The sequence below is a fragment of the Gossypium hirsutum genome, chromosome D05 (genome assembly GCF_007990345.1).
Source record: "Gossypium hirsutum isolate 1008001.06 chromosome D05, Gossypium_hirsutum_v2.1, whole genome shotgun sequence".
In the NCBI taxonomy this organism is placed as follows: domain Eukaryota; kingdom Viridiplantae; phylum Streptophyta; class Magnoliopsida; order Malvales; family Malvaceae; genus Gossypium; species Gossypium hirsutum.
This window is the reverse complement of record NC_053441.1, coordinates 15,797,541-15,824,652: the sequence shown is the minus strand read 5'-3', so window position 1 is coordinate 15,824,652 and position 27,112 is coordinate 15,797,541. Positions and strand designations below refer to the sequence as shown.

General features: G+C 33.7%; 5 protein-coding genes and 1 non-coding gene across 13 annotated transcripts; 4 read left to right on the top strand and 2 right to left on the bottom strand.

The window, feature by feature from the left end:
- Positions 1-214: 214 nt before the first annotated feature.
- Positions 215-1,414, top strand: LOC107907399 (heavy metal-associated isoprenylated plant protein 6). The gene is made up of 3 exons (XM_016834767.2): positions 215-390; positions 645-723; positions 918-1,414. The coding sequence occupies exons 1-3, from the start codon at positions 379-381 to the stop codon at positions 1,352-1,354; spliced, it is 528 nt and encodes a 175-aa protein (XP_016690256.1). The 5' UTR covers positions 215-378; the 3' UTR covers positions 1,355-1,414.
- Positions 1,415-5,034: 3,620 nt separating this feature from the next.
- On the bottom strand, positions 5,035-8,432 carry LOC107907400 (microtubule-associated protein 70-5). Of its 2 annotated transcripts, none has more exons than XM_016834768.2 (11): positions 8,016-8,432; positions 7,833-7,918; positions 7,532-7,597; positions 7,274-7,444; positions 7,011-7,181; positions 6,752-6,907; positions 6,533-6,679; positions 6,348-6,419; positions 5,717-6,256; positions 5,467-5,627; positions 5,035-5,333 (listed from the first exon to the last, which is right to left on the bottom strand). In XM_016834768.2, exons 1-11 carry the CDS (start codon positions 8,191-8,193, stop codon positions 5,312-5,314), a joined length of 1,770 nt encoding a protein of 589 aa, XP_016690257.1. In that variant the 5' UTR covers positions 8,194-8,432; the 3' UTR covers positions 5,035-5,311. The 2 variants fall into 2 exon arrangements, with proteins under 2 accessions (XP_016690257.1, XP_016690258.1); XM_016834769.2 differs by having other exon boundaries at positions 5,035-5,330; positions 8,016-8,430.
- An 8,603-nt stretch (positions 8,433-17,035) lies between these two features.
- On the top strand, positions 17,036-20,239 carry LOC107907401 (scarecrow-like protein 13). 3 transcript variants are annotated; one of them, XM_041093982.1, is made up of 3 exons: positions 17,067-17,220; positions 18,039-19,116; positions 19,216-20,239. In XM_041093982.1, exons 2-3 carry the CDS (start codon positions 18,303-18,305, stop codon positions 19,947-19,949), a joined length of 1,548 nt encoding a protein of 515 aa, XP_040949916.1. In that variant the 5' UTR covers positions 17,067-17,220; positions 18,039-18,302; the 3' UTR covers positions 19,950-20,239. The 3 variants fall into 3 exon arrangements, with proteins under 3 accessions (XP_016690260.1, XP_040949916.1, XP_040949915.1); XM_016834771.2 differs by having other exon boundaries at positions 17,036-17,220; positions 18,039-20,239; XM_041093981.1 differs by lacking the exon at positions 17,067-17,220 and adding an exon at positions 17,239-17,317 and having other exon boundaries at positions 18,039-20,239.
- Positions 20,240-20,555: 316 nt separating this feature from the next.
- Positions 20,556-22,292, bottom strand: LOC107907402 (tRNA (guanine(9)-N1)-methyltransferase). The gene is made up of 3 exons (XM_016834772.2): positions 21,717-22,292; positions 21,225-21,584; positions 20,556-20,862 (listed from the first exon to the last, which is right to left on the bottom strand). The coding sequence occupies exons 1-3, from the start codon at positions 22,146-22,148 to the stop codon at positions 20,662-20,664; spliced, it is 993 nt and encodes a 330-aa protein (XP_016690261.1). The 5' UTR covers positions 22,149-22,292; the 3' UTR covers positions 20,556-20,661.
- LOC121203581 (uncharacterized) lies at positions 22,166-26,265 on the top strand. Of its 5 annotated transcripts, none has more exons than XR_005913963.1 (6): positions 22,166-22,486; positions 22,737-23,152; positions 23,260-23,406; positions 23,546-23,656; positions 23,975-24,073; positions 24,357-24,884. XR_005913963.1 is itself a non-coding variant. In XM_041093983.1 (5 exons), exons 2-5 carry the CDS (start codon positions 22,819-22,821, stop codon positions 23,977-23,979), a joined length of 597 nt encoding a protein of 198 aa, XP_040949917.1. In that variant the 5' UTR covers positions 22,166-22,486; positions 22,737-22,818; the 3' UTR covers positions 23,980-24,884. The 5 variants fall into 5 exon arrangements, 1 of the variants encoding a protein (XP_040949917.1); XR_005913964.1 differs by having other exon boundaries at positions 22,166-22,632; positions 22,832-23,152; XM_041093983.1 differs by having other exon boundaries at positions 23,975-24,884.
- Positions 26,266-26,314: 49 nt separating this feature from the next.
- LOC121218031 (small nucleolar RNA SNORD96 family) lies at positions 26,315-26,403 on the top strand. The gene has a single exon (XR_005914303.1). It is a non-coding gene; the product is annotated as a small nucleolar RNA SNORD96 family (small nucleolar RNA).
- Positions 26,404-27,112: the final 709 nt, after the last annotated feature.

The window sequence follows — 27,112 nt, the reverse complement described above, 5'->3', positions numbered from 1 at the left end:
GGCTAAGACTTGAATCCGTCAACGTTTTAACTAAACTTCAGGGTGTTGCATGGTTGACGAAGACATGGAAGACTTGAACATGGAAATAGACAAACGCCGCACGATTCGAGCCACTTGGCCCTGGGACACGTGTACGATTGGTCCAATGCCGCATTACACCAATCAATAACCACATGGCTTAATTTTGATGTGATGTGCCAATAACGCCTGCACATGGATAGTGCATGTAGGACTAATGCATTTATTTCGAAACCTTAAACCACTACTAGGCAGCTTACCTGCCTGCCTTAACTTTATAAGGCTCTTGGCTCCAAAATTATTTCTTCATTTCACCGCTTTGCAACTTTTCTTTTCAGTTTCAACATATAACAGCTTGAGATGGGGGAGAAGGTAAAGGTTCCTCTTTCCTCTATACTTTCCTTTTCTTTAGGGTTTCTATATATGCTTTTGTAAAAATTTATTCCTTTGCTCGTCTGCCAATTCTTCCATGTCTGAACCTGAACACTTATCTATTTCCCTTTCTCTTGTAAAATAAATCGGCAAAAAGAAATGCTTAAGTTGTGCTACGAAATTATTTATTACTATATCTTCCATCAATATTCGTAATACGTAATTATTTTTATGCAATATATGTACGGATGTAGGTGACGATGGTGCTGAAGGTCGACCTTCAGTGTAGACGCTGCTACAAGAAGGTGAAGCAAGTACTTTGCAAATTCCCTCGTGAGTATCTTGACTTTTATGCATTATCTGCAGTTATATATACGTACATAATTATTCGTATTTGTCATTATATGTTATTATGTACTATGTATTATTGAATTGTAACACGGTAGTAGGTAGTCAGTTAGGCCTTGGGTGATCATTGAGAGCTCAAGTCTGCGTTGATATTTGATTACGGGTTTTATGAATAACAGAAATACAAGACCAGATATACGACGAGAAGGCCAACACGGTGACAATCAAGGTAGTTTGCTGCGATCCAGAGAAGCTGAGGGGAAAGATACGTTGCAAGGGTGGGTATTCCATCAAGTGCATTGAGATCAAACCGCCTCCAAAGTCTGACAAGGATAACCCTGGGAAAACCGAGCCGAAGCCTACAGATACCCCAGAACCAGCAAAGCCACCGGAGAAACAGGCTTCTCCTACGGTTTTGGCCTTATTCCCGGGTGGATTTTGTTGCAAGGATTGTTATCATGGTCATCATGGGGGCCCTTGCTACTTTGGCGGACCACCTCCGCCCCCATACTATTGGCCTTATGGTAGGCCTGTTTATGTTAACTGGGGCGGCGGCGGCGGCGGAAGCACCTACTGTTATTGTTTTGAAGAAAACCCACAATGCTCAGTCATGTAAGTTGTAGCATGGCACATGTGGGACGCTCATAATAAAGTTATTCTACGTTTCTCCCTTGAATTATTGTCATTCAGTTAAAATACAACGTCGAATGTTTTCATGTTTTATACATTGTATTTACAAAATTGTTTGATATTTAAAAAACAAATAAAAAACAAAAGAAAGATAAACCCTAAATAAACATCACAAAAGCTAATTACTGTTGAGAAGGAATGGTATAAACTGTGATTACACGTCATCTCTATTAATTTCTAATAGGAAAAAGATAAATTTGATTTTTTTCCTCCTAATTTTCAGGTTTTTCTTGAATTCAATTAAAAATACTAAAATCAAGAAAAAAAATTAATTTGTTATTCTCTTAATAGAAAGTGATAAAGATAACGTGAAACTACATTTCATATAATCCTTATATTGCAACTAATTCTTACCACATTAAATAACATATTAATATCACTATTGCAATCAATGAAATGAAATAAGAAAGTTGTTTTTAATGAATTGTTTCTCTATCTCAATACTCACAAATCACAATCCTTGCCTTTTGGTTGGGGTCACTCATGAAATATCATATGAATGTGTGCTTTAAATGGATTTAAGAAAAGTGCTTGATACTAGCTCCATCATCTATTATTGGTCCAGAAAGCTTCTAGCTCCATCATCTATTATTGGTCCAGAAAGCTTAGGTAAGATATACAGGTAGTTAATGAATAATTGAATTTGGGATTTTTTACTTTGCGATTTTATCTGATATATTAGAAATTTGTATATCTTGTTTGGATCTATTGGATATATATAATAGTCTTGGGAAATTTATTTGTGAAAATGTATGTATAGCCAAAAGCAGACCACGTCTAAAATCAGGTCAAATTTTTATTGTTCAAGTTGAATAAAATCAGCTAAACCTTATTTAGCAACTCCGAAAGCAACTGTCCATGGACATTATGAAGAAATTCTTTACGAAGGAGATATATTACTTATAATTATATATGAAAAATCGAGATATAGTGATATAACAAGTGTTAGGAAGTACTAGAAATTAACAGCGTTGACGTCATGAGACGTGATTAATGAATTTATTATGCAGATAAGACAGCTTGTGGTGCGGAATCATAAATATCTTCTAAACAAATCGCCCAAAAAATTTCCTCCAAGGAATCATATTAATATATATTAGTTAGTTCTTTTGTAATTTCAAAAAGAAGGAAATATCCTTAAAGAAATCATATATAAATGATTTAGTATTGGGTTAATGTGCAAATTGTTGGGTATATTTTTAGTTAAAATTGAAATTGTGTCAATGTGCTTTTTTTTTTAATTTTTTGAATAACAAAGAAGTATTCTTTACCAAAAAAAAAACAAAGCAAAATTATTAACAAAGAAATAAATGGAAACAAATCATATGGTGGGGCAACAACTAATCTCAAGCCAATAGGCTTATTCTATACATTAGGGTTGACGAGTCGAATCAAGTGAAAAAAATTTAAGTTGGCGAGTTTTATTTTATCATCTTAACTCGATTTGAAAATTTTTCGAATCGAGTTGAGTGAATTGAAATTTGAGCCGAATCGAATTGAGTGAAATTGTTCAAGTTAAATTAAAAAATTAAACATGTCAAATTAAAATATTGTTACAGTATGTTTTAGTATCATAAACTTGAATCATTAATTAACTTATTTAGGTCCTCAAAATTATTATTTTAGAAATTTTTAAAAAATTTAAATTTCTTTATATATTCGTTATATTTTTTAGAAATTTTATAATTTTTTAAAAATATAAATTTTGGAATTTTTATGAACATTTTGAATTTTTAAAATTATTTTATTTTTTTGTAATTTTTGTTGAGAGAGAGACCAATTTGCTCATTTTTAAAATTGTCAGGGACCAAAAATGTATTTGCATCAATCGTCATTTGAATTCTAAAGTTCAACTCGACTTGAACTCGAAGCTTGAATCACTCATTTGAGTTTACTCCAATAACTCAAATAATTCAAATAACTCGAAATTTAAATTTTTATTTATTTTTTCGATTCAAATCGAGTTTTGTTCATCCTTACTATTATACACCCCGTACTAGAACTTTATCGCAATGACCCATAATTGATTCAGAATCCAAAGCTAAAAAAGAAATAGGAAAAGTATACACCACTATATTTAAATTTTATCTTGAATTTTACTACTTTACATTATCATCAAATATTAATCAAAATAAAATATAATGATAATTTTTAATATTTATTAATTTTATGATGACAAGTTTGATTTTAAAAACTTTTAACGGTCACATATTTTTAATTAATATTTAAAATAATAAACAAATTATAATATAATATGATATAATGTAAATGGCAAAGGCAGGCAGTGGCTAATCTCAAAAGACTTTGCACAAGCATGTTTAACCAATGATGTGACAAAAGTTGCAGGCTAGTCAAGCGTGTGTGCTCATGTTTGTACTAGGCCGGCTCTTTGCATACACGTGTAATGTCTACACATATTTTATTTCTCAGTTTCCTCTTAGCATTAACATGATTATCAAAGGAAAATACTTGGTAGCCACCCTCAAATGACAATGCTAACAATAGTACGTGACAGTGAATGCCATTGCCTACTAAACTATATATATATATATAGGTATATTATAAAGCAGAGAATTAATCGTCAATTCACGACCCATATAATATATATATAGACTGCTTTCGGTACTACACTACAACCACTACAACATCATTTCCCATTTGATAAAGTTATCGAGAAATGTTTCCCGGACCCAAATATATATAATATAAGTAGGAAGTTGACTTTCCACTAAATAATTTTAATTTTCTAACAGGCGGGCGTTGACCTCCTTGTCTTAAGAACAAAGTGATATGGGTTGCACGTCCATGTTTCACAGTCTCCAGCGTGAAAGATATATATAGAGTCCGCACGACTCGATAACTCAAAAAGTATCAAAAAAAGAAATCATGGGCAACTGCTTAAACCATTTGTTCGCTCCGCCTCCGGCCAAGAAGGGTAAACTTGTCGTCCACAATGAAGGAGAAAAGGAGTTTAGAGACTCGAAGGTAGTCAAAGAGGTCCACTATTTTCTGCCTCCGGCTGGCTGTATCATGCCAAATCACCATCCAATTTCTCTCAAAATCATCAAAAAAGAAAGCTGCAAAGGAGGACGTAGTAGTATAAAGATTATGGTTTCTAGGCAGCAACTGGAGTTTCTCCTCAGACATGCAAAGATGTTTCAGTCTATGAAAGTATCCATCCCACCAACCTCTAGGACTCCTAAGCCAGGGAATCAGAAATGGCGACCATCTTTATCTGCCATTCCTGAGGAGCCTTATTTTTAAGGCCATATAGGATTTCTGCCTGTTATTTTCAATCAGGGGAGCAAAAAAACCTGTGCAGTGATTCGTAAATTGTATAGATAGTAGCCATCGGGAGACTGTTTCTGCCATGTTTTTTTTTTTCTTGCAGTACCTTCTCTCGCCCATATATTTTATGATTTTCTGCTTTGTTTAAAGTGTTTCGTGTGTTTGAACCTACTAACTAGATTCGACTGTGACTAACCGTAAAGTATTATCGGGTTACCCTACCCGGTTTCTGTAATCTGTATTCCCTGTTACTATTCTCTGCATTGTTATTGTCATTTTCACATCTTATGCTAATTAGACAAATACAGTCCTCAAGCATTGCAAAAAGCAATTTCATTCCATCAATCAGAAAACCAAAGGAATCCTATTCCTAGGATGTTACAAGTTTAGATCTCCAACGTTCACCCACAGCCAGACCCTTTTTTTTACAGACCCAATTTCATCAATCATTTAACTTTATTTTAACTAGCTACCTACCATCAGCAAAAAAATTCAACAATAATTTACAGTGAATTGAAAACCACAAACACAGAACACGAATCAAATCAATTTCCAAGTTTTCTTCAACATCCATCCTTCATGGGAGTCTTCAAGATCAAGATGTTTGGGTTACCCTGCTACATCCAGACCATCCAATGCGTTAAAAATTATATTTAAATGCAAAAATGTTTGCAATGAAATCAAACATCTTTCTGGAAGACATTATGAAATAGAACAATAAGGAGGAAACATTTTAAAGTTGAAACCAACCTTCTGGTCTTAGAGGAGTTTGTGTGTTTCATCTTTTTGGTATCATCATCCATTTTCGCTGATCCATTTTCCTTTTCTTTCGCTAGTGATTCTTCTCTCTTCACCCGTTTAGCCTCCACTTCCATGGCTCTTGAGAATGCTTCAACCTTCTTCATGAGCATCTGTAGACAATTAACATATGTTCGGTAACTCATGCTTGTGCATTATGAGTATCTAAAAAAAAGCAGAAAATTTACTGGTGCTTCTTCACCTTTATTTCTTCATCTTTAGTATTCAAACTACTGTCTTTAGCCTCATACAACTTTCTTAAATTGATGACCTCTTTCTGAAGCCTATCATACAAAAATCCTGAAACCACATCTTCAGCATTGCTATCAGCAATTCCTCTGTTTCCTGTCTGTTCATTGCTACCTCCATTGCTTTTTATTTCGGCCGAATCTTTTGTGTCACCGTCTTTGCGTATATTGCTGTCCCCGTTTACCTTCATTTCTGCATTTTCCTTCTCATTGCTATCAGCAACCTTACACCTAGATGCCCACAACTTTTTTCTTACCATGTTTTCTCCTGATGTTGCCCTTGGCCGTTGCAGGGGAGAACTTGTACTGATGGTGGAAGCCCTTGGCTGAGAGGTAGACCTCTTCTTTAGTCCACTGGTGCTCGTTAAAAACCCTAAGATGTTACTGGACTTTTCGGGTTTTGGGGACCCGTAAGATGCATTAGGATTGATTGAGATACTTGATACATGATTTAATCCATCTTCCAAAATCTTGAGCCTTAGCTTGAACTTATCCTAATGCATAGATAGTTGCATTGAGCTTGAGAAATAGTGTATTTAAAAAAGATTCAATTGAGCTATCTCGGGTCAGCAAATCAAATTTCACCTTAAGCTGTCCTTCTGCCTTTGCTGTTCTCTCTGACACAGATAGTTTGTCCTTCAATCTTTGCATCTCTGCCTGTAAATACCTCATCATTATGTTTCATTGTTCAATAAGTTATGTTCGAGGCTAACTTCACCATTAAGTCACTGACATTTGCTTGCTTAACAAGTTTGTTATGAAAGAATTACCTGCAGCAACCTTCTGTCCTCCAACCATTGCTTGACAGGCATTACTTTGTCATTTTCGTCCTTCCATTCATTAGCCACCACGATCGCTACACGGTTTGCCAAAACTTTAACTCTAGCGAGCTCCCTCTCAAGTGTCCTCTTTTCCTCCTGAATAATTGAGTCATTCCACTTAGTAACTTATACCACTTCCATGAATCAGAGTGAGAGCATGGCACCTACCCGAAGTTGAGAAATCTGTCGCCGACAGTCACGGATAGAATTAGCAGCAGCCCCACCAACCAAAATGGCCTCTTCAAGTTCCTGAATGGTTTGGCTAAGCTTTTCAATCTCCAAGACCTTTTGGCGATTAGTTTTCTCAAGGATTTTGTTCTCCTCCTGCAATGCATAATGATAAAGGTGAGGGTACATTTTGATCATAGGCTAAAATTCTTGAACCCCTCTAATTATTTAATAACCAAACTGCCAAAGCTAAACTTGCCTGGCAAATCTCAATCTGCCTCCTTAACTCCAAGTTTTGGTTTTGAACTTCCTCAACTATTAAAGCCCTTTCTAAAGCAGATCGCAAAATCCTCTCCGCTTCGATCAAAGCTGATTCCTTTGACTTTGTGAGACGTTCCAAAGCCTTCTTATCCTGGTGGAGCACTGCAATCTGAGAGTGGAAGTGGAGCATGATGATGCGGCTAGTATGTTTAATACATTTGGAGCACTACATATTTTCCCACAAATCCTTCCCTTCCCTACCTCATTTTTGTACATTTTAATCTCAGCCTTAAGAGGAGCAATGGTTGACTCCATAGACACATCCTCATCATCCTTTTGATTTGCATAAACTCTTCTGAGAGTAGCTTCCGCAGCAAATTGTGCAGCCACTGCATCTTTCTTCTCATCTGCCAGTTTCTTCGTTTCGAGATTCTACATTGAATAGAATTTAAGTTCCATTACTTACACACATACATATACAAACATGCAGAATCCAAGAATTCCATAAAGTAGACGAACCTTTTGTTGGAGCAGATTCTCAGCGACCCTGTGTTTCTCATCCAACTTTTGAACTTCCCCTCCGAGCTGCAAAAAGAATTACAAATATACCCACAGAATCTGATTACAAACTTCATCCTGTAATTTCAAATAATTCAACAGATCCTAGTGTTTTATTGCTCTCTTGTGACAGTACTGAAACTACAGCCTATATATACATAAATGTACATATTCGTATTCAGTATATTATAGCTGTGCCGCTAGCACTTTATTAACAAAGAATTCTTCTGATATAGCAATTAAAACTTTGATTTTCCACTACCTCTTCTATGACCTTATCCTTGAGCGCTTCTGTTGCTCTCAATGCCTTGATTTCAGCCTGAGCAGCTCCCAACTTTCGGTCCTTTTCTGGAACAATAACAATTTAATATTCAGAACTAATAATCTTAAACATGTTTCACTGAAGCAGCCGATACACAGATGTAATACTGTTGGTCTAAGAGACCTTTGAGTTGGTTCTGCAATCGGGTGAGCTCTAACACAACAGGGTCGGGGTGATCAGCAATAGCAAGAGGGAGCTGTTCTTCGCCTCCAAATACATGGCTATGACCCGCCATCACCATCTTTGCGCTTTTGTGTTTCAGTGTTGGCAATTGGTGGTAGCATATATAATGCCAAAACATCCCCCCCCCCCCAACAACAATAAAACCACTTAGAGAAATTTAAGAGAGCCGGTCCCTTTAAGGAAATGACCGCAAAGAGAGGAATACTGACATTTCCTTAATCTTAAGCAATCACTGAAAGCCACTGCCATATATAATCCTCTTTCTTTCCTTCTTTTATGTCTTAATCTTTGGGCAGTAAAGGTTACTTTCTTTTTATCATCGTGACTACAGATTTCAAACTTTATATTCCTTAACTAAAATGATGATACGCCCCATCGAATATTAAATGCTTATTAGTTTATTATTATATTTGTTTTTGGTGAAATGATGATTGATAACTATTAGACACTTTGATGGATTTTTCCCCTTTTCATGTTTACCTTTCGAATGAACACCTAACTAATCTCCATGTATAGATTCGTCTCTCAAGAAACTAAACACCTGCTTTTTCATTTGGAGTGTACATATATGTCCAAGGTTAGAGAAAGATATGGATACCAAACCTTTACTAGTTGGGTGCCATTTGCTGCAATATTATTGTTAGTGTATGACAGACAGATAATTTCAAAAAGAAAAAGCCTAATGAGGGAGACAAATAAAAAAATAAATCCATTATTTCCAATGCTTTCTATCCAATCTTTTCAAGCCCCTGATGATGCCCTTCTAATTTCCTAAACTGATAAATTAAAATGAAGCAGAATACTATTACTTCTCTATGTGTATATATGTATATAGTTGTAAGCTTGCCTTGCTTTGCCTGCATTTTGATGGTCATGGTTTGGGATGTCCTCATAATGAAACCCTATATCAACTCTCTTCTCTTTTTTCTCTCTTTTTCTATCTTTAAAACTTTTAAGTTGTTTCGACTTTTCTAACTTTTAATTTCAAGAATTTACTCTTTTTGTTTATTTGATTTAAAAATTAAAATCTAATTAATAACATTGCTAATTGAGTTCTAAATCTTAATATGTATTATTAATTGGACTTTTAGCTTTTAAATAAGATATTTGAATATTGAAACGTTGCATATTTGAATTTAGTGAATACTCATTAGTAGAATTATCAAATAGACTTTAATTTTATAGAGGTCAAATTCCTCAAAATAGGGTAGCTTTTGGTATGATGAAAAATAGTCATTTTCTTGAGAATTTAATCCGTTGGAAAGTTATTCCAACATTTGATATGCCAAATTTAATTTACTTTCCTTTAGAATTACCTTCTCATGAACATGTCAATGTGGTTCCCATGATAAAAGGTGGGAGATCGGAAAGTTAAAAGAAATATTAAAACAAAATTAACCCTATTTTATATTTGTTTAGGGTATTACTCTATTAATAATCATAAAAAAAATAGAAGAAGCTATTGCCTTCCTCCTCTTCTTCTTTTGCCCTACTACTTGATTCTCTTTATTACTTCAACGGATTCTTCACAAGTATTATATATACATATCTTTTTAATTTATTCCAAGACAAGTTTATATATTCATTATTTATATGCACATTAATATATTTACAAAATATATGGAGGAAAAATTTGAAACAATTTTACTTTCAATTAACATTATAAATTAAAAATATCAATTAAATTTTATTATAAATATTCAATCCAAATATTTGTTAAGAATAAAGTTTATTATAATATGAATATTATCTTTTATTTAATAAGGGTAAATTCATAAATTATTATTACATTATTAGTAAAGTATTTAGTGAAGCAAACATGATAAATATATAACTTTTATAGGATTTTAATTAATATCTTCCAATGTATACCAAATGTTATAAATTAAGTAATTTTTTCTGCAATCACATTCCATTTAAATTATGAAATGGGAAAGCACCCAGCGCTACCTAAAAATAAAGGGATTAAATTTTAAATTTTCAAAAAAAAAAGAGTAGTGACATAATTAAACCAAATTATTTTTGTTGTAACTTTTATTCATCATATTAATTAATTGTCCTAAATGAGAAAATGATGGAGATTAATTTTGGTAATGGAAAGCTCTTCCAATGGAATAGTTAGATTTCTTAAGTGCTAAAAATTGCTGAAACAAAGGCATTGCTTTTTATATTATAATTAGTGGAATGAAGTCACTCAAACACACATTTCTCATCTCATCTCATCTCATCTCATCTCATCTCATCCTTCCTTAAAAGTAAGATTGATTGATTGATGATTAGATATGTATTATATAAAAAGGAGGATTATCATAAATACGTAATTAAACCTGAACAGAAACCAGAATAGTCAAAAGGGATTTTGATTAAAGATTTAATCATAGCTTAATTGAATTCTCCACTAATCTTGCTTTGTAAGTGATGCCAACACCCATCAAAGCAAGCTCCGATAGGTTTGAGTTGGTGAATTATTGTATGATTGATGTTGTAGTTGAGCAGTCTTGCAATGTTTTCAGTTGTGGGTCTGTTTGACGCCAATTATTGGGTATACTTTAGGCCTTGCCCTCGTTTCAAGTTGGGATTGTAGTGGAACCATTAAAAAGGTGAAAGTCGTTTAGGCCTGACATCTGAAAGGAAGGGTTTGTTTGGTACAATCGTTGGTTTCTCTACCACAGTGGGTCTTGAAGGACGTACTCGAGACTAAGGTCTAATCTTGGATGCAATCAAACTATAACTCCATCCGTAAAATGAGAGGGATAGAATAGAAATATAAGTTTAAAAAATTAAATTTAATTTAAAAAATAAGATCTATTTAAAAAAAAAAGTCAAGTCTTAAGTAAAATTTTTTTGGTCCGATCCAAATTAGCAAAAAGATAAATTTATTGTTTTATTGCTATTTTTAGTTTTCTTGCTGTTTTGCTACCATTTTACTATTTATTTTGTTATTATCATTTGTATATTATATAACTTTTGTTTTATTGTTAATTTTATTACTATTTTAGAGGCATTTGCTTGTTAAGTTACACTTCTCTTAATATTATTTAAGTATAAATATTTTTTTAACTTATTTTCAATTTATTGAGAAACAATTATTTTAATATTTTTAGTATTTTTCATGTATTATCTTTTTTAAAAATTTATATAAAAAATAATTTGGGTGAGTTATGCCCGAGTTTTAGCATTTTTATCCAGGCTAGACTTGAGTAAAATTTTAGATTTATTTTTTTGACCCGAACCCAGTAAATGAGTTTAAATTTTGATAAGATCCGACTCGACCCATGAACAAATCTAAACCAAAACTAATGGCTTCTCGAATAGGGTGCAAATTAGTGGTAAGGTTGCCATCTTCCTATTTCATTACTCCATGTTTAATGAACCAAAAGCATAATAATTTTGCCCCTTATGTGGAATGAAAGGTATTGAAATAAGCATGCATCTCAGAAGCATTTGAAGGCGCAGCATTATATTGACGTATCATATAACTGCTAAACTTTTACAAAATTGATAAATTACATCATTAATCATTAAATTATGGGTAATTTTTTTATTTTGAATACTTAGTTAAAAACTATAATTTAGTCATTGAACTATTTAAAAATTTTCTTTTAAGTCAGTAAACTATTCGAAAGTTTTTATTTAAGTCATTAACTTGTTAAATTTTTTCTAAAAAAAATTCTATCAGTGAAAGCTAAGTGACAATTTGACGATTGATGCAATGGACCAGTATCCATTGACAAGTAGAAAAATATACCTTAGATCCAAATCGATCTAACGATCAGTCGAAGATCGAAGAAAAAAGCTATTTAAATTTTGGTTCGCCGATTCATGACATCTAAAGTTATTTCATGAAAAAAAACTATTGTAGAAGAAAAAGAGAAAGAGAACTTTCGATTGGTGTATCAACTTTAATAGTTGAGTGACTTAAATAAAAACTTTTGAATAGCTTAGTGACCAAATTGTAACTTTTTTAATTAAATGATCACAATGAAAATTTACCTATAGTTTAATGACTAATAGTATAATTTACCTTTATAAATTTGCTCAAATAATATTTTTAAAATGTTTGACCTTTTTTTAAACACTTTAATAAATGTTTGACTTTATATAACTATTTTAAAAAGCTTTAATCTTATGTTAACATTCTTTAAAAGTTTTCCAAGCAATGGAAAGAACTTCGTCAAACCCGATTTTCAGAAGCTATTATAGAATAAAAAACATTGGGTGATAAGACATATACTTAAAGAGACTAATCATATTATTTATCGTATTGTAAAGATAGTTACTACGAATGCGAAAAGGTTACATATCTTACCAAAAAATTCCTACAGAATTACTTAAAACCTTGATAATAATAAAGTTAGTGGTGGTTTTAATTTTGTCACTTTAGTTTAGTTCTGTATGATTTTTCTTTTTACAACAACAAAAAAAAAATTGAGTCATAATTTACAAGTACAAAGGTAAGCAACTCCCACGTGGGAAAAACAGAACAATGATGAGGATAAATAATGATATTGTATTTACTCTTTACTTACCACCCCTGTGCCTCTCTTAAAAGAAAAGGGGAAAAAAGGGTTTCTGAAATAAGCAAGTGACCTCATCCCACCATCTTTTGTTCCAAGTTATGGTCTTTTCTTTACCCGTTGGAAGAGAGGGGAGATTTGCACACACGTGATGCGACTTCACCACCCCACCCACTTTTTTTTTATTACAAAAAAAGCAATGGCGAGTAAAGAGTAAAGAGACGAAAGAATAAAGGAGTAAGTGAGGTCAGTGAAACAGTACCTTTGATTGGGATGATATGTATATGAACAATAAAACTTAGTTGGGAATCATTCTCATACGATAAGATTTGTTGCCCCCAACTTCCCTTATCATTTGATTTTGATATTAACGATGAACCTATATCTGCAATGCATGAAGTAATATTGGGAATATTCCTTTTTACATAAACGGTTCGGAAATTGCCCCCTCTAATCACACGTATTTATACGAGATCGATTCTTGTGTTGCCGACAATATCTTTTACAACTGAATTGCAGGGACGGTGTTAGAGCATCTGTCAAAGATGCACCGAAGGTTAGTAAGATAAGAGATCCGATTAGAAGACAGAAAAATTTATTAAAACCAAAGAATAGCAAAGACATCTTCCCACATTTACATGACTTTTTTTTAAATGATGCTCTTTGTCTCTGATACTGAACCGCCTCTCTAATAAAAACCGTCGAATGACATTCCTTCATATGACAGAATATTGCTTGTCCTGTTTTAGAGATTCACTTAACTCCATTAGTTATTAATGTGCACGGTCCTTTTTCTCCGTTGCTTAATTAAGAAATTAAAAAAGTAGGTTACCATATAACAGAGAATGGGTTGGTTTCATTGGTAATTAATATTGATGGGCATCATCTCATATTCTCAAATCACAATCACCAAGCAGCTCCTCCCAAAGTCCTACCTTTGGCTGTAGCTTATTACTTTTTCTTTTCTTTTTCAACTTCCATCTCATGCTGAAGTATTTAAGTCTTAAGATAAGGAAAGTGGGCCAATATTTTTATTTGATTAGTTGCGGAGCCCTTTGTTTAAAGTAAATTAATAGTGTAAAAAGGAAAAGCACCAAGATTCGCCTTTATTTTTTCTAGTTGTTTATCAACATCAACATCGATATCAATATCAATATCAAATCCTTCCTTGTACTGTAAAATATGCATCCGAAGTCAGAAAAAACCTGCTTGGTTGCTAGGCCAAGGCCACCACTTTTAAAGCTCAAATCAAATCCCTTTGTTTTGTTGTAACTCTGCAGTGCAAATACGACTATTTTTATAAAATTATGTTAGCCTAGTCTGAAGTTGTTCATGTGTCCGGTCGAGTTCAGGTTGAGTCTTAACAAAATTTTAGGTCTGATTGATATGTTTGCTTTCATTCTGCCTGAAAAATGGACTTATGCTTTTGCTTAAGTTTGACCCAGATTATAAATTTAAGCCAAGACCTTGATCAACCTCATTCATATTATTATTTTTAAATGATTTTATTATATGATGAGTCAAAAAATATAAAGATGCAGCTTGGGAACAAAAGGGAGAAATTGAGTGAAAGTTATGCTTTGTTTTTAATTAATTCAGTGTTCATCCGTAATAGAATAATTTTAATGCATATTGTAATTGTCTTTTTCACGTTTCCTTCTTCAACATTATATAAAATAAATTTAAAAATATAATATATCAAATACACTAAAATATTAAAATAAATATTTTCCTAACAAATTAAAAATATTGAAACAAATATTTCCTAAAAAATTTTGAAAAGATATATACATGGGTCAGGCTTAGCCAAAGAAAACTTATTTGAAGCCTCACTCATTTAAAAAAACAGACCCTTCTATTTTCAAAATCCATATTTTGAGCTCATATTTTTATTCAAATATTTTTATTTTCCAGGCAAACCTTGATAATAAGATGATGGCTCAATGGAATTGCTTGCACTCGGGACTTGTTGAATAACCTTACGGGAACATTCTAAACATGCGGTGAGGATTCAGGGTTTAAATATTTCCTTCCATATTTGCATTTGATCTTTGAATCTGTGGAAGCAATTATTTTAATTCAATTAGATTGCCGTATTTAAAATATTTTTTTGGTCTATTATCTTTTTATTTAAAAATTAGAACATAATTGTGATTAAAAATAGTAGGACTTCCTTATGCCTTTTTTATCTTCAAACTTCCAAGTAGTTTTTGTTTTCAATATCAACAGTAGCATCATTTTGAGATCCCCCTCCCTGGGAAGAAGCTCAACATTTTTTCTAATGACAATCTAGAAAGAGAAGTGGTAATGACTTTAATAATCCCAACAGCAGCCAACAAATTTTTTTGAACAAAAACACCAAGCAACATAAAATAAAGATATTTGGGATATCATATATTTTATAGATTTTAACATGTTTATCTATTATTTGTCACTTTTTTGGATGTTGTGTTTTTAATATTTATTTATTAATTAATTAATTTCTTATACTTATTTATGAGCTGTATTTTTTTAAGAAAATGTTATTATTAATAGGAATAATACAAAAACATGATACATAGTACAAATGATTAATAAATCAATAATAAATAACAATAATACAAAAACATGATACATAGTACAAATGATTAATAAATCACTATAAATTAATGTACAAATGTGTAAAGTAAATTTTTTTTAAAAAAAGAGAAGAACAATCTGGCAATAATTGCAACACTGGAATAATTCAGAAATAAACTAAAAATACATCAACTTGATCGAATTTGCATTTTAACTTCGCCATCATCAAACCAACCTGACGATGAACATCGATCAAACAAGAAAAAGTTGTCAAAAGTCCCAAAAAACTCACTACACCGGTGATGGACAAAAGATTAAGTCTCAGATAGCCTATCTTTCTCCTCATTATCTCAAATCTATCACCACCACTATAACTTATCATGATAAACCCGTTCAAAAACGATTCCTAATAGATTTGATGATAGGGATGTATTCAGTTCGATTCGATTTTTGAATAAAAATTGAATTGAATCAAATCGCTACATTTCATTTTTCACTTTTAAAATCGAAACCACATAAATAAAAATCAAAATATCCAAAACTGATAATTGCGGTTTGGTCTGTTTTTACCAAATAAAAATTGCATTTCTTGATTTTTTTTTCACAACAGTCATAATACACCCTCTAAATTTCATTTATAAAATGAATTAAATAATCAAATTAATATCATAATCATCAATAGGACTATTTAAAAAATCATTTTAAGTTAAGCTAATAAGTGATAAATTATTTAAAGTTGTTAAAAAGAAAACTAATATATAAATCATCATTATATTGATTTTTTTTTTGTCTTTTCTTTAATCAGTTTTAGTAGTATAACTAAATAATTATGATATGTCATATGATTGATTAAATTAATAACTATCAAACATATATAATTGTGAAATTTTATTTTATTTTTATAAATAAAATATTATAACATTTAATAAACTATTTTCCTAAAATTAGATTTATACTTATACTTATAATTATTATATTTAAGAAATGATTCACTTATTCTATTATAAAATTACACTTTTTTAACTTTTTTATTTTATGAATTACTCCCATAACTTTATCTTTATGTATGATCATATCTACTTATAATAATAATAATAATAATAATAATAAGATTAAATGCGTTAGTCCATATAGATATTGAAATGGTCAATTTATTATTTTATTAAAACTATTTTTTTAAACATAGATTTTTTTTTCATTCAGTTTGGTTTGGATAAAATCGGATTTATTTGGACAAATCGAACCGAACTAAATTGAGTGATTTGGATGATAACACCAACCTAAATTCAAATCAAACAATATAAAATCCGAACCGAATTGAATACATCGGTTTGAATCGATTTTTTAATTTTTTTTAATTTCTTTATATATCTCTATTTAACGACACTTGTCAAATCTCATATATACGCTAAAACATTACTAAAACTAAAAATAAAACAATAAACAAAACAAAAATCAAGATATAACAAAACCATGATAAAATAAAATCACAAAATTAAAAATAAAATAAAAAGATGTTGAAGAAACTATGCTCAGCAACAACTTAAAGGCTGTTGTCGTGGCTAATAAAACAAAATTTTAATTTGAAAAAGTTAAGCGGTGAGGTTTTTCTACGAAAAGAAGCGAGGGAGAATTTGGAGTATAATTACGACACATTATATGAAAGTAAGAATGGCCCACATAGTCGGTTTGCTACCGAGTAGCTAGCGGTGTGATCCACAGGCACACACCACACATTGCGAGCCACCAAAGGCTATTTTCATACATATGCAAATGCATTAGGCAAGCATAAAAAATTTGACCGCATCTTTTTAATGATTTTTCTTAGTGGCATCCGTGTAAATAAGATCAACTCTAAGGTCCGTTAGTGATAACTTCTTGTATCTATCTATCTGTATGTGCATATCTCTCTCTATAAAGTTCCGCCATGAAACAACAAACAATAAAGAAAACCATCACATATTTCTGGAGACAAACAGAGACACACAAAGGACAAAGGGTTCGTTTGTCAGACGGTCACAAAGAAAACCTAAAGCTAAAATCTTTTTTATTATTATTATTTTACTAAGGTATGCCAACTCTCCCATAATCATATCTTCTCTGCTCGTGCCTTCATCATTACTATCTTCAATTGTGTCCATCACTCTTATTTGAGTTCAATTCAAGGTTTTATGTTCATATTCATGATTTTGGGGGAGAATGAATAGCTAAGCTACCCTTCAATTTAATTTATGTAAATATATTTTCATTTGTTAGTTGCTGCTGTAGAAAATGAAAGTTTGGCCCTCTTAACGTGATAAGAAGGAACTAAAAAAATCTATTTTTTTTCCATTTGTTTGTATAAGCGAGTTTATAGAGATATTAGATATGAATTTTCAAGTTATTTGTGTTTTAAGGATTTAAATGAATCATGAATCTGGTAGCTGATTTGTTTTTGTGCTTTTGGTCTATTATATCTGTATGCTGAATTTTATGCTTTGTCATCTGCTACTGGTATTGGTTTCTCTCTCCCCCTTTTTTTCATGATAGTCCCCTTTTGGTTGGTATGTTGGCTTTCGGTCTATAACCTTTGGGCTTTAACTTTCCTCATATTATTTTATCGGAGAGAGGTTTAAATTGGTACTACCACCGTGCATTTTTTTTCCACTTGGTTATAGTTTTTGTTGATGTCTTGTGCTTTGGTTGATCGACTCCTGATTCAAAGTTCTAACCATAGTTGCCAAGAGAAAAATTTCCTCTTATCTTACACCCGTTCTCCATGTAGGCTCCTTTGGTTATTGCTTCTTTTTTTTTGCTCTGGTGTTTACATCCCTTGACTGACTGACTATACTGTGCTTCCATCACTTGCATTGTCTAAGCTCTTATTTTCTTGGATTTGTTTTACCAGATTGCATTTTTTCCCTTGATATTTCTGCCTTGCATAACCAAAGCAATTAATGGTCCACATTGATGCTGAGGATCAATTCAGTTTTATCCGCATATGAAGGCTTTGCACAATCTTATATCCTTTCTATTAGCAACTGATTTTGCTCAATCAAGCAACTGCTGCTGTTAGGAGAAGGAAAGTGTTCAAAAATATTTGTTATCGCTGCAAACATCAGTCAGGAACAAAGAGTTTTTTAGAGGAATTTTATAGGCAGGTTGGGCTTAGATGCGAACATCTCCGAAACACCAAAATCCAGCCACCATCCGCGGGTTGTATGACCAACCTGTTAAAGAAAATGATCCATTTTATTTGTCTCGTATCCAGATGTTAGACAATAATGCATGTTCGGATACTGGCGTCCAAGGGACCAATGTCTCGTTTCAAACATGCAAGGACCAAGTTTTTACCCTGGAATCATCCATGGCAGGTGCCGGTTTTGTAGCCTATGATTCCCCTTCTGCTGTAAGCATCTCGTCGAGCAGGAGTCCTTTCTCCCCACACGGTTCTCAATCATGCCTGTCTGATCCTCGTCCTTCCCCTGACAACACTTACGGATCACCATACAGTGGATCTTCTGTTGTTGATGATAGCAACAAATTGAACCACAAGCTGCGGGAGCTGGAACTCTCATTGTTGGGGCCTGAATCAGATACTGTAGATAGCTGCAATGGCTGCTTCATTACTGGAGACCACCAAGCTGCTTCCATGGCAAGCTTCAACTGTGCCCAACTGGTGGACTTGGTCCCTAAATTCAACTTGAAACAGATTCTTGTTGCCTGTGGTCAAGCACTTCATGATGATGATATGTTGACAGTGACAGGATTAATGCATGTATTGGAGAAAATGGTTTCAGTGTCTGGGGAACCTATCCAACGATTGGGTGCTTATGTGCTGGAAGGGCTTAGAGCGAGGTTGGAATCCTCGGGGAGTAATATCTACAGAGCCCTAAAATGCAAAGAGCCGACAAGCTCAGAACTGATGTCTTACATGCATATTCTCTTCAGGATCTGCCCATACTGGAAGTTCGCATACACATCAGGTAATGTTGTCATCAAGGAAGTCTTGGAATATGAAGGAAAAATTCACATAATTGATTTCCAAATAGCACAGGGCACCCAATGGATGTTCCTTATTGCAGCTCTTGCAAAACGCCCTGGTGGACCACCTTCAATCCGCATAACTGGTATTGATGATTCTCAATCCAATCATGCTCGAGGTGGGGGACTTCATATTGTGGGGCAGAGGCTATCTGAATTTGCTCGGTCATACAACGTGTCATTTGAGTTTCATGATGCTGCTATGTCTGGTTGTGAAATTCAACTAGAGCATCTTAAGGTTCAACCGGGGGAAGCCCTAGCTGTGAACTTACCATATGTATTGCACCACATGCCGGATGAGAGTGTAAGCATCTGGAATCACAGAGATCGACTATTGAGGCTGGTTAAGAGTTTGTCACCCAAGGTTGTGACTCTCACCGAGCAAGAGTCTAATACTAATACATCTCCATTCTTTTCAAGGTACCTTGAGACACTTGATTATTATTCAGCTATGTTTGAATCAATAGATGTAGCTTGTCCAAGAGACGACAAACAAAGGATCAATGCTGAGCAGCATTGTGTTGCACGCGATATTGTGAATATGATTGCTTGTGAAGGGCCTGAGAGGGTGGAAAGGCACGAACTTCATGGAAAGTGGAGGTCAAGATTTATGATGGCTGGTTTTTCACAATATCCGTTGATCTCGTCAGTAACTATGGCTGTAAGAGATATGCTGAAGGAGTATGACCATAACTATAGACTCGAAGAGAGGGAAGGGGCTCTCTACCTTGGTTGGGTAAATAGAGCAATGGCGACATTCTCGGCTTGGAGGTGAAAATCCTAATACTCCATGAATTCTGTATATTCTATCCACATTTTTGTTTGTTTTCTAGTTTAAGGCCATTTAGTGTTAAAGTAAATTAAAGAAATATGAGCTTAGCTTTCTTCGTTTGTTGTTGTTGAGATAGCATTAGGAAAGGGAAGTGCCTTGAACGGCAAAATATCAGCAATGTATCTCCATTCTGCATCTGGACATGAGAAGAGGTCGTTCATTTTTCTATGACTTTGGCTTCTCATTTGGACATCAGTGGATGAATTTATTAACTTTGCAATTTTACTGATTAAGAGGGTGAGGATTGAGGAACCCATGGTCACTATCAAATTCTACTACTATCTAGTAAAATGTCCACAAAATCCTTCCATTTACTTATTTAAGTGATGCATGGATGGATGGCAGGATATAAGAGGGCCATGCCAGTCTCTGCTGCCTATATTTCTTATAAATTGGAGATGGACAAAATAACGGAAAAAAAGAGAATGTTGAGCATCCACTTTACTTTTTTCCTTGACTAGTTATTTGCTCAAATTGAGCATCCACTTCTCTACATTTTGAGTTAAAAGTTTCAAATGCATGATTGAGACATGTAGGTGGCAACTAATGGAACTTCAACACCAATAACTTTTTATGTAATGAATTTTCCAATTGTACATCCATCGCATGTAATGAGAGATGTTAAGTGTCAATATAAGCAAAAATTCAGCGACTTCTAGTCATGAGAAGGCACTTCGAGGCACCTCTTTTTCTTCTCAGTTTCCTCCTCACAATCTTCTCCATCTACTTCTTGGCAGTTTTCTGAATCTCCTTCGGTTCTTTTCCTCTGAGGGATTACTTGAAAGAAGGAATCTTTCCAGTCTTTTGTCTCCAGGAACTTGAGTAGTATTTCTATAACTTGGTTCACAGTAAGGACCTGCACTTGAAGGAATGAACTGCTAGTTAGAGAAGAAAAACTTGGAATAAACATTTGCTTCTTTAATTGCTTGGTAGAAACTTCGCCTGCTAAGTGAGCCAACTACCAAGCACGACTATCAACAGAAACGGTAATCCACACCCTACATCCTAAGCGTTGTCTGAAAGAAAGCAGTATAGCTCTCGCATACAATTAAAAAGCTACCCCAAGAGACTTGAGATTAACAGATTCCTTTTCAGCTTCTTGCAACTAACATCTAAGGCCATAAAAAGTAAAAAAGATCATAAACCAACAGTTTCATCTGAAAGATGTAAAAACATTCAAGACCCAAATTGTAGTGTACTATATATAACCAAGAATACCTGAGAACTGGACATTTTCATATAAGCTCCAATCGGGAGTTTTGCTGTATGAATTCCCTGTTCCTCTGCTTTCTTCATAGTTATACCTTTCCACCGGTTCCTGTCCACCAATCCGCCAACAATATAAACTTTGGTGGGATCAAGTTCATGTAGCACAGTTTCGGAATCTGCAGTAAGGTACACCAAATCATCTTTCCGATCGGAAAATGCTTTGATATAAGATTGTTTTTCCTTCTCAATAATCCATTTATCGAAACCAGGGAGCCTTTGCAATTGAGTTTCCATCTCCCCTTCGCATCCAGTCAACCAGAGGTGAGCAGGAGAACTGCATCTTCCATTCACAGCATAGCAGTACATTATCTGCAGGGTTCGAAAAACATAAGACAACAGTATTCATATAGCGTAATGCAAGAAGAATAACTTAATAAAAGAACATCTTTAAAACAAAGGGTTTTTTTTTCCTCCTGTTTTTAATGCAAAAACTTCAGACACCTGTTGGACGAGGCTGTGGATCTCAGAGTGGGTCATGAGATGAGAGAATTCAAGGTCGACGACAATGTTTTGGCCGGTCTCCTTGGCTTGGGTCAGTCTCTGGATTTTCTGGCCTCTTTCCTCGGACCTTTTCTCCATCCTCTCTCTCCTCAATTCTTTTCTTGAATCTATGAGCTTAAGCCTTTCGTCTTCGGGTAGGGCGGCCAGTTTCTCTTCCCATTCTTTTCGCTTCCTCTCCGCATCCCTCTGTTTTTGCTCTTTCATTTGTGCTTTCTTCTCGGCTTTCTTCGCCTCGTATTTCTGCTGCTTCAACAGCTTCTTTTGGGCATTCTTCGACAGAGACTGATGCTGTGGAACGGGACTTGGATTCGGATCGGGAGAGTTTACTTGACCGTTTTGCTCATTTTGCGTTGCCTCCATCGTTGTGTTCATATGAGATAACTGGATTTCTGTTCTTTGCGTTTTTGCCTTTTAGGGTTTAAAAGGTTTTGTTCCATTTTCATTAATTGCGTCCGACGTCGTTTAACTTAAGTTTTGCCCGACCCCAGTCAAAACAGGAAAACGGGTCCTAACTCCTAATTAGACGCAGGCAGAAGAGAAGAAGAATAAAATGGGTAAAAAGAGTAATTAACCCAAAATCCCCAAAAAAAAAAAATTCACTGCGCTGCTTTAATTTGATTTCATTTGGTAAAAACCGAAACCCATCCTCGCTCGGCCCCCGTCTCTTTCCGGTTTCTTCTCTTCTTCCTACGATCAACTCCACTGTCCAGGTTACATTTTCCTTTTCCTTCGCATTTTTTATTCAGTATTTTTCTTTAATTTATTTTTATTTGATCATTTGGATTTATGGATATTCTTAAGATCAGGAACGCAAAATCATGATTTAATGACGGTTTAGCTCTCTCTCTCTCTCAATGTTATTTCCTTTCTCTTAATATAATTTCGAATTTATTTATTATCTTGATTAGAATATTCACAACAGAATAATTGAAACATAAGTTCTTAAAATTCGTTTTGCAGAAAAAAAAATTATTTAAAAAAAAAGGTCCACTGGAACATATATATTTATTAAGGTTGTGATTCTGTTGAATTTTGTTTGGGGATGATTATGGAAGGGATAGCTAGCAGATCAGAGTTGCGCAAAGAGCTAGAGAGAGAACGCCGTCGTGTAAGGGACCGGCAAAGAAGCCATGAGGAGAGAGAGAAGCATCTCACTAGACGCCGAAGAAACTATCAATTGCGGAGACAGAGAGCTGAAACTGCTCGGTTATACCCTGCTCCACCTCCCGTTCAATTTGAAGATACAAGCATTTCAACAATTCAATCGCCCTTGAGCAATTCCATTTCAAATATAAGTCCTCAGTTTTATGCTGCCGCTCTTGTGGATCCCAATCATGGACAAGAAAGACTAATGCTGGATACGGGAAGTTCCCAGAGTAGGCTTCCACTTCTTTACCTCTAATGTTAATGGTTGCCATGTATTTAAAGAAAAAAAAACCACTTCGCTTGCGTTCTTACTTGTTCCTTGTAATTTACTCAACAGGTTTAGAAATCCCAGCTCATAAGTTAGCGACTTTACCTGGAAAGGTACGCTTGAATCACATAAAACATCTGGCACGAGCAATACAGAATCCTGTTTGTGATGGGGTTGGGATAGGTGGGATGATGAAGGGAAATGGAACTTCCAATTGTAAGTTGAAGGATTCATCTTAGTTTATATTATTGAAGGATATATGTTAGTCATGTGATTGATGTGCATTTGGAACCATTTATAAATGAACTGCCCCATTTCAGATTACAAATTTATATATTAAAAACCTTCTGTCCAGGTTTAGTATCAAAAGGGGTACGATTAAACCATATTAAACGTCTTGCTCGGGCAGTACATCCTATTGTGCAAGAGGCTCCTAGTCTAAGTCTTCAAACCATAAGAACAGAAGGTAAGAATGTATCTTGTGTATTCTTTAGGTTGTGTTGTGTCACAAAATATTCATTGTTCTTTGCTAAACGTTTTTGCTTTCATAAATTTGATTTCATAAGGCAATCTTTAGTGCAGCTGAAAAAAAATCAGCTTTAGGGAGAAACTCATTTGATAAGGTCTAATGCGCGTATGTTTTACAGTTTAATAACGTTCACAAATTATAGTCTCTGATGGTATATCTGATAAACTAATAGTTGCTTTTATGATGCAATTTAGTTGGTCCAACAGGACAATTTTATGAGAAGAATAACAAGAACTCTTTGCTATTATGTTTTAGGGTGAACATTTCTGTTTTACTTTTGAAGACAGATAGCCATTTTACTGAGTCATACAAATATATTTTGGCTCTTCCCCAGATTCTTTCAGCTGAAGATCTGTAAGTTTATTACACTGGTTAATTTTTTATGGAGTCTCTTGCATATAGTTGATATTCCCTTCTCATTGCATTGCATATTCTACTGGTTACATCAGAATTTTTTGTCTAATTTGTCTGTAAGGGATGAAACATTTGTATGAACCTAAGTCATCAGCAGGCATGTTCATATTGCCTCATTTAGTAATAATTCAGTAAATATAGAATGATAGCTATACAGGATTTGGAAACTTGTATTTTGAACTAAAATAAACACTGTATGCTTTGATTTTTGTTGTCCTATTAGACTTAAGGTAGGCTGGAGAAAAAAAAAAGGATAATTGCAAAAGCAGAGGAGCATCACAGATGTAGACAAGTCGATGGAGAAGGGTGAGAGAGGTTTAGAATTTAGTTGCATGATGATGATGAGAAAAGCCATCCTAGGACTAGATTTTCACATATCAAGGGGAGGGCTGCTATCTATTTTAACAAATATATTTGTTGTTTTTCTTCCTCTTTCTTCAGATAGGTTAGGCTTTGTAAATTCTTCTTTTCTTTTCTTTTTTTTTTTAATTTCTCAAATTTTCATTTACTTAGATTTCTTAACTGTTTCCTGCCCCCACTCCCCACCAAATTATTTCGATGAGTTGTCATTCATTGCTACTGGGATGGACTATCAGCTCTCGGTTCTTTTAGCTTGGAATTTGGATGGGTCTAGAGCTTTATTTTGAGCAAATTAATGGTGTGAAGATAAAGAAACTATGGGGCAGGAGGGAGTTCCAACACTTGGTATTTAACTGAAAACTCAAGATTGAAATGTCACCATCTTCCGTTATTTCCCGCTAGTAAAATTTCATCTCTGTCCTATTTACGCCTAAAATTATAAATAAAAAAACCAAATAGTCATAAACACATCTTCAAATGACTATGTTATTTTTTCTGGGTGTTCTTCATAAATTGAAAAATTAAATGGTGAATTTTTAATTTGAATTATAAAAATGGTTTGGTATATACTTAAAATAAATATGTTTTTTGATAAAGATAAATTTTATATTTTGAATAATTAAATATCAAATAAAAATAATAATATTTTTTCAATAATCAAAAGTTAAGTTATATCTGATTTGATTTTTATTTGAATATAATGTTAGGATTAAAATAGATTTTATTTGATTTTTAGTGATATTGTTTCTGATGTGTTTATATTGAAAATAGTCAATTAAATAACTTATAATGTTTGTATCAAATACATTAAATTATTAAACTACATGCTTAACAATATAGATTTGCAAAGCCGCAAATATGCAGATTGGGCTTTGGTGTTGGGCCGTCTGAGATTTAGGTCTTCATGGTCCTTCAAATATTGTATTCTTATTTCTTACGTAATCGCAACCCTAATGAGCGGCGGCCACTAACAATTCGTGGTGATCAAATCCAGGCTATAAATTAACACCAGAACACAGCCTTCTTTGACGCAGCAGTGAAGTAATTTCTCTTCTTATACCTTAACAAATCTTTTAGTAGTTTCGATTGATTTGGGTCTGATCTATGTTCAAAGTTATCAGTTTTTGGTTTACTTTCTGCATTAGTCGTTTCAAAATTTTGTAGGTTTTGTTCTCAATTTATGTCCTACAAGATTGTTTTATTCTTCTTTGTTTCTTCTCTTGTGTTCAATCTAACGTGACGGGGGATTTGAAATCCTTATCTATGAAGCGGGGCAAACGAGATCATGTTTGTATATCCCGAGGATAACGTCACATAGCGACGCTCATTGATGTAGACGGTCCTTCCTCCGGGGAGCTCCTCCGTCGATGAGTTGTCTCATATTCCATCGCCTTGTGGAGCAGCGTCGCTGCTTTTACCATTTGGGACTTGCCATGAGACGTACATTCCAATTCTTCTCTTCGCTTTTTGATTTCGCATATTCTGTTTCTTTGTTCTTTTAGTTTTAAGTAAATTAAAGATTTCAACTTTGATCTGGTTTTAATGTTGGTAGTATGGGTATGACGGGGGACTAAAATCCTTTTCTTGATTTGGGGCAAATCAAAGAATAATATTTGTAAATCCCGAAGATAACGTCATAAAAAAATGAACGGCGACGATGATGGTCCTCCTTCGGGGGAGTTCCTCCGTCGACGGCAGTCTCATATTCCATTGCCTTGTGGAGCGGCGTTGCTGCTTTTACTTCTTGGGATTGGCCATGAGACTTACAATTCTTTTTTTTTCCCATTAATATTAAAAGTTGTTTGTATGTTTTTAAGAATGTGGGCAATGAGGAAAACAATTTCAAAACACCATCTTTCGGGACTGAATGGCTTCTAAAGCCTTGCTGTTATTCTGCAATTCTGAGCCCCTTCCAAATTACATTTGTTTTAATATTCATATCGAAAACAAATTTGTGTAGCTCTTTCTTGCATTTTATGTCAAATGGTATTTTAAATCTTTTTTGTTTTTAGAATTAATTCAAAAAATAAGCATAATTGTTTGGTAAATTTTATTCAATACAATTAATAATTCTAAAATTTATATAATAATATTGGTAAATTTGAAACCATGAAATGCATCCAAACAAATGACATGACCGAAGTAAAAATAGAACATCCATTGGCACGGTTAAGGGCTCTGAAGATTACAGAAATAGAAAATTATAGGGTTAGATTATTCATAATTGGCCCCAAAAATGGTAAAATTTCTATATGACTCCTTCAAATTTTAAGGGATCAATACTATGTATTTTGGCTTCTAAAAGTTTATTATTCACTTTTTCTTCTCTTAAAACGATAACTTTGTCGCTTTATCCTATTATTTGAAGTGTTGTTTTTAACGAATTTTTATGGAAGGATGATGGGATTCTTCTGGCAGACATACAATTATAATCTTCCATGAGATGTAATATTCTCACAATTCCTACTCTACCAGTATATATCTACATGCATTTTCCTATAAAAGCCCATCTAATGAACATTCATGGCCTTTTTTTTTAGCCTAGTCCATGTCTTAACAATTATGCTTTACGTTTATATCAGACACCCAAGTCCCTCCCTTTAAAAAGAATAATAAAAA

Bases quoted from the DNA above. Each gene is read 5' to 3' on its own strand.
- LOC107907399 (XM_016834767.2), top strand. The intron at 724-917 runs GTGAGTATCTTG...TATGAATAACAG, and splicing joins AGTACTTTGCAAATTCCCTC to AAATACAAGACCAGATATAC.
- LOC107907400 (XM_016834768.2), bottom strand. From the start codon at position 8,193: ATGTTTTGGCATTATATATGCTACCACCAATTGCCAACACTGAAACAC. The intron at 6,680-6,751 runs GTAGGTGCCATG...TCAATTATTCAG, and splicing joins GACAGATTTCTCAACTTCGG to GAGGAAAAGAGGACACTTGA. The intron at 6,420-6,532 runs GTAATTCTTTCA...AGGTATTTACAG, and splicing joins AGGACAGAAGGTTGCTGCAG to GCAGAGATGCAAAGATTGAA.
- LOC107907401 (XM_016834771.2), top strand. From the start codon at position 18,303: ATGCGAACATCTCCGAAACACCAAAATCCAGCCACCATCCGCGGGTTG.
- LOC107907402 (XM_016834772.2), bottom strand. From the start codon at position 22,148: ATGAACACAACGATGGAGGCAACGCAAAATGAGCAAAACGGTCAAGTA. The intron at 21,585-21,716 runs GTGTCTGAAGTT...CGAACCCTGCAG, and splicing joins TCCACAGCCTCGTCCAACAG to ATAATGTACTGCTATGCTGT. The intron at 20,863-21,224 runs GTATTCTTGGTT...CTTCAAGTGCAG, and splicing joins TGAAAATGTCCAGTTCTCAG to GTCCTTACTGTGAACCAAGT.
- LOC121203581 (XM_041093983.1), top strand. From the start codon at position 22,819: ATGATTATGGAAGGGATAGCTAGCAGATCAGAGTTGCGCAAAGAGCTA. The intron at 23,153-23,259 runs GTAGGCTTCCAC...TTTACTCAACAG, and splicing joins GGATACGGGAAGTTCCCAGA to GTTTAGAAATCCCAGCTCAT. The intron at 23,407-23,545 runs GTAAGTTGAAGG...CCTTCTGTCCAG, and splicing joins GGGAAATGGAACTTCCAATT to GTTTAGTATCAAAAGGGGTA.